Raw genomic sequence first — 6127 nt, 5'->3', positions numbered from 1 at the left:
TAAGAACAGGCATAAGCATTTTATTGAAGTTAGGCCATTTGCAATTACTTGATATTAATCTCCCTTTAGTTTCCAGTCTCTCCTGAAGATAAGTTTCAAACTTGAGTTTAATTGTAAAAGGCCAGCTGATTCAAAAAGAATTCCCAGTGCAACTGGGTTGGCTGGCATATTTTCCTGTTTGTATTTGGCACAGAGTTGCTCAGCTAAATTAGCTTTTTCAGTCTTTCTCGACAGCTGTCTGCTCTAGTGGCAAGGCCACTGAGACAGCTCTGGGGAACTCAGCAGCATCAGTGGCTTTATTCTTCCTCCCTTCTGTATATAAACATCTGTATATAAGCTCTTCAGCCAGGCAAAGCGACAGCTTGTGACTACACCAGGATTGCTGCCTATGTATTTATAGGCACAAAGATGGTCAAAGGCTTCACTCAGATAATGAAAATAAAAAAACTATGCAGCAGTGGGTTTAGAGAAAGGCAAGCCAGGAAACTTTCCTTGAGTTTCCAAGATTCAGTGAGAGCTGAAATGCCAACCCTGGTCAGCATCTTTGACATCTTCCACTACAGCTTGCAATTAGACATGTCTCAGTCCCCCAAGTGTCGCCAGAAAAAGTCCTGTATCCTGGGCCAGGCATCTTCTTGGGCTTTGGCATGCTCCTTCCACTGCCCTCCCCAACGAGCATACACCTCGAGTGTTTTGTACATTGAAGCCTGGCACAGAGGCAAGAATGGTGGCTCCAAGAGGTGCCCTGTTCCAGGATAGGAGTAAAACTCCACTTCCCGTCCATGCTGCTGAAGGCGCTGAACAGCATCCCGGCAATACAGGTCACTTTTCAAGGTCGTGTCATCCAGTCCTGACAGGAAGAGGAATTTGGCTGAGGACCTCTCCAGTGGCAAGCGACAATCCCAAGTTGATGGGTCCGTGTGATCATCTAGGAGCTCTGAAAATTCTGCTAGGCCAGTCTCGTCATTCTTCTTTATCCTCTTCAAATCATATGGGTGTTCACGAATAGTGAAACCATCCCCCCGCAAAGGAACGAAATAATTAATACCACTTCCAGATATGCTGACAGCTGCCTTGATGCCAGGTAGAAATGCGGCCATGGCGAGACCTAGATCGGCTCCTTTAGACAAGCCCAAAACGCCAATCCCAGTATCTTTCACCTGAAACACAGTTATGAAACAACCATTATCAACTGTTCTCCATTTCCTGGGCTCTGACATAACATCTCCAGTTCTGCTTTGCATTCCTCATCCAACTAAGACCACCTGTATTTTATCCTTCCCTCTCTGTTCCAGTTACATCACTCCCTTATCTATCCCTTTGCTGAGCCTCCACAAGAGTGACTATGAATTCTACAGTTCCTCAACACTTCTCCTCCTGTAACACACCTTCTCCCTGGTGACCTCTATAGACAAAGCCTCTTTGCTCTCTCCACATCCTGGCTCGACACTTGCTCTCAATACTGTGTCTTTTACTGCTCCTGTCTCCAAACCCCCTACATCTTCACTGCTCAAGGTCCCCTATGGAAAATCACTTTTTAACAAGTTTACTTGCATTGATTTTCTTTCATGCCATTATTTTTTTATACTCTCCTACAGCTGACTTGTTATCTTCTGTTTTGTCTTGGAACACATAAGGTTCATTACACCTGAGGCTGAGTAAACCCAACTGTTTAAATCAACTTATTTATAATGAAGGCTCTTCACACCAAATTCATTTTGTAATGTGTGCCTTGCAAGATTCTACAGGAGTTCCAGAGTTCTGTGAGGAACAAGACAAGCAAGCAAAGCTGTATTCTGCTGTCCACTGGCTGCATTCCTGGTGTCCACGTGCTAGAAAATAAACAACTCTGTGAAATGAACACCACATTAGGTAGCATTCCATTCAAAATTTAAATGCTACTTGATTTCTCTTGGTCTCTTTTGCTTTAAGTATGACTATGTATTGCTATAAAGTGTTCTTCCATCCCACACACTTGTTTAAGGACAGCCTCAGTTTCTTAAGACATGGCACACTTTCCAGTGCTATAACCATAAAGGATTATTTTGTTAAAGTATTTTATTACTGTCTTGAGAAATTTACTCAGTATGAAAAGCCTGTAACATTTCAGAAATAGTACAAAAAGTCAATGGATTTTTTCCCCTTCTAAAATCTTGAAAGATGCAAAAGTAGGGAAAAATACTAAGCAGTGTTGTGCTTCTAGTCCAGGAATTGCTTTGATTTCATCTTGCACAAACACTGGTTTGCACAACACTGTATGGACTGTCATAAGATGCTGTGCAAAACCAGATATACAACTACTTGCAAAACTGAAGCTGAGGCTTATGCTTTTCTATCTCTAAGATCATGCTGTCTTTCAGACAATGCTATCTCCTTCTGACATCTCAGAAAATTAGTTGCATTCAGTGACATATAGCATTTCACATTAGAAAACTGGAAAATAATTTTCAACAGGATAAGCATCATAATTTGTCTCTTACCTGTGGCTGCTTCTGCAAAAAGTTTAGACCTTCTTCAAAATAGCTCAGCTCAAGAGCCTCTGGCACAGCAGGGAGACCTTCAAAGGCCACATAAGCAAGAGCCAGAGTCACAAAGCCTCTGCTAGCCAGGAGACTTGCTCTGTATTCCATAAGACCTCTTCCGGATCCATACAAATCAACAAGTCCAGGGAATGGACCAGGTCCTGCAATGAAAGGTGTGTATGTATCTATATCTATATATATGCTCAAAGAGAAAAGTTTCTACAGTTGTCCTTTCAGCAGTGCCTCCTCAGCACATATCAGGACAGTAAATATCAAAAAGAAATCATCCTCTGAAGCTTTCCATGGAGATTCTCATTCTCAGGCACATGCACAATCACTGTAAAAAAACTAATTGGGATAGTTGTCCTCTCTCTTAGGAACTCACTATGGGAAGTTGGTATGTTGGGCGTCCTTCTCCCACCAAGAATTTTAGCTGAAATTGGCCTAGATGTTCTCAGGCCATTGGGCACGGATGAACAAATGGTACCACTGCATGTGCTACACTTCTTTAGGACTTGTGCTAGTAGGTTTTCCACAGAAGGAACACTTGAGTTAGGAAATGCACCCACAAATGCCAGCACTGACCTACACCAATTCAGACTTCAGTCTCATCTGGATAATTACCCCCCAATTGCTCAGTTTTCCTCCTGCAGACATAGAATCATAGAATGGTCTGGGTTGAAAAGGACCTTAAAGATAATCTAGTTCCAACTCCCCTGCTGTGGGTAGGGCTGCCAACCACTAGAGCAGGCTGCCCAGGGCCCCATCCAGCCTGGCCTTGAATGCCTCCAGGGACGGGACATCCACAACTTCTCCGGGCAACCTGTGCCAGTGCCTCACCACCCTCTGAGTGAAAAATTTCTGCCTAATATTCAACCTAAATCTCCCCTTAGTTTAAAACCATTCCCCCCCGTCCTGTCACCCCTCGTAAACAGGGGTTCCCCCTCCTGTTTATATGCTCCTTTCAAGTACTGGAAGGCTGCAATGAGGTCTCCCCGGAGCCTTCTCTTCTCCAAGCTAAACAAGCCCAGTTCCCTCAACATTTCCTCATAGGAGAGGTGCTCCAGCCCTCTGATCACCTTTGTGGCACTCCTCTGACCTGTTCCAAGAGTTCCACATCTTTCTTGTGCTGGGGACCCCAGGCCTGGACACAGTACTCCAGATGGGGTCTCACAAGAGCACAGTAGAGGTGGACAATCTCCTCCCCCTCCCTGCTAGCCACCCCTTTTTTAATGCAGCCCAAAACACAGTTGGCCTTCCAGGCTGCAGGTGCACACTGCTGGCTAATGTCCAGCTTCTCATCCACCAGGACCCCCAAGTCCTTCTCCGCAGGGCTGCTCCCAAGGAGTTCTTCTCCCAGTTTGTATAAATACCTGGGGTAGCCCCAACCCAACTGCAACACCTTGCACTTGGCCTTGTTGAACCTCATTAGGTTCTCATGGGCCCACTTCTCCAGCCTGTCCAGGTCCCTCTGGATGGCAGCCCTTCCCTCTGTTGTATCGACTGCACCACTCAGCTTGGAGGGGTTCCACTCCTCTCACCGTCACCTAGAGGTTCAGGGTCCTCACAGACATGGAAAGCCTGGCCACCAGTGAAGACTGAGGCAAAGCACTTACTGAGTACCATAGCTTTTTCCACGTCTGAGAAAGCCAGTTCTCCCTTCTCATTTATCAGAGTGGGAACACTCCCCTTGGCCTGTCTCCTCCTGCCTATGTACCTGTAGAACCCCTCCTTGTTATTTTTCACGTCCCTCACCAAGTTCAGCTCCATCTGTGCCCTGGTTTTCCTGGTCCTATCTCTACACATCCAGACAACGCCCCTATATTCTTCCCAGGCTACACAACCCTGCTTCCACTTCCTGTACATTTCCCTCTTTTCCTTCAGTTAAAGCTGCAGGTCCTCGCAGGACCTTCCTTTCCTGCTGTTGCTCTGCCCATTCGTACAGCCAGACCTCCCTTACAAGACCTGGTGTCACAGCAGACTTTTTATTCAATACAGAGCAAGACATTCACATTTAAGTACTGCTCAAGGAACATATCAGGGCTCAGAGCAGCTTTACACAGGATCCACTCGGCACTGCCTCGGTACGGAGCTGTGGCATATGACGCCTGTTTAATTAAAGACCCTGCTTTTATCATTTGTCTCCCATCTTTCTAAGTATCCCATGCAGCTGAGCTGCTCAACCAGGTAAAGACTTCTATCTCTGGCTTTTCCTTAGCCAAAGAGAGAGACAGAAAGACAATTCCAGAGCCTGCAGGAAGATCCATGACAGCTGTTGGAGCAGCCTAGGCTGGCTGCAGCCCCAGTCCAGTACTCTCACCACACCTCCTCATTCCACACTCCACAGCCAGAGCCCATCACGCTTCACAGCTCTGCCGAAGACCAGGGGTCTATTTGTCCTCTTAGCTAAACAGAAGAGCTAAAAAACAAACACACTTTTCCCCAGACCTCTCACTGCAGGAGAGGTCCTGACCCCACCAGCTAGAGCAAACAGGACATGCCTCCCACCGCTGCCCTTCCTGCACCCCCCCTCGCCTCGGGGCTTGACCTGCCTGGGCAGCGCCTGCTCCTCCCTGCTCTGCTTTGGGGACACAAGCAGCCAGACCAAACCCAGGGAACCGTTAGCTGAGGCTTTGCTCTGGGTTGCCAAGAGCATAAAGGGCCCATGGGGCATAATAAGTGGTGCAAGTCACATCTGGAAAAACAGAACAGAATGAAAACTCACCAGGAGGAAGGAAGAGGGTTGCTTTCAGACGACCTTCTCTGACTGGAATCCTCGTCACCCCCTCTTTCAAAAACCATCGTTCATTGGTGCATTTTCCCAGCAAGCAGCTCATGTCCCCGTGGCCCTCATACACTTCAAAGTCCACGCAGAAAGGGCTCAGGACGTCCCTCTTTGCCAGCCGCTTATAGGGTGTTTTAGACTTCAGAGACCACAGCAGCCCCATGGGCTCCACTCCCGAGTAGCTGCCCCCCAGCGCTGGGGAGTGGCTGAGGTCGAGCTCTCCACTGCTATCAGCTCTGTAGTGAGCTTGGGCTTCGAAAAGCTCCCCGATCTCGTCCACCACGCTGGGCTCGGAGGGTGACAGCCTGCTCCGGCTGGAGACCCGCCACACAGATCTGCACAGGGTCATCGTACAGACACTTGGGGGAAGGCAGAACTGTCACCTGCACGGCCATCCCAGCTCTGCTGCCGAGGAGAGGAGCTGCCCTGCTTTGTGAAGAGACACGGGTTGTGTCTAACAGGATCTTCAGGAGCGTGCGGCTTCTTCTAAGGCTTAAAATCTCTTCCCAAAGTCCAGGACGAACCACCGCACCCACTTCCTTCAATTGGCAAGCAAGGGCTGCTGGGAAGCGTAGTTCAGAGCAGGGCTCCCTCCAGGCAGCCGGGCTCAGCGGTGGTACAGAAACACCATCCCCTCCGCGGCCACCAGCATGTGTCTCACTTTCGCTTACAGAGAGAGAACCAGCTGTTCCCGGAATACAGTTTCAGTTACAGAAAGAGAAAAACAGGATGTCCTGTTTTCCCGGAATGCAGTCTTACTTTCGATTACAGAAAGAGACTAAATTTAAAACCCCAAAGTGACACAAAGATACATTCAAAC

The 6127-nt window shown here is 47.8% G+C and overlaps 1 protein-coding gene across 1 annotated transcript; it reads right to left on the bottom strand.

Moving 5' to 3' along the window:
• Positions 1 to 581: 581 nt before the first annotated feature.
• On the bottom strand, positions 582 to 5702 carry LOC104466772 (acyl-coenzyme A thioesterase 1-like). Its single transcript, XM_010080306.1, is given in 4 exon segments — positions 582 to 1160; positions 2481 to 2683; positions 5248 to 5593; positions 5595 to 5702. Coding segments are annotated over 4 exon segments (1236 nt in total).
• Positions 5703 to 6127: the final 425 nt, after the last annotated feature.

This window comes from Pterocles gutturalis, unplaced genomic scaffold (genome assembly GCF_000699245.1).
Source record: "Pterocles gutturalis isolate BGI_N339 unplaced genomic scaffold, ASM69924v1 scaffold8854, whole genome shotgun sequence".
Classification (NCBI taxonomy): Eukaryota; Metazoa; Chordata; class Aves; order Pterocliformes; family Pteroclidae; genus Pterocles; species Pterocles gutturalis.
This window is presented reverse-complemented; position numbering and strand designations above follow the sequence as displayed.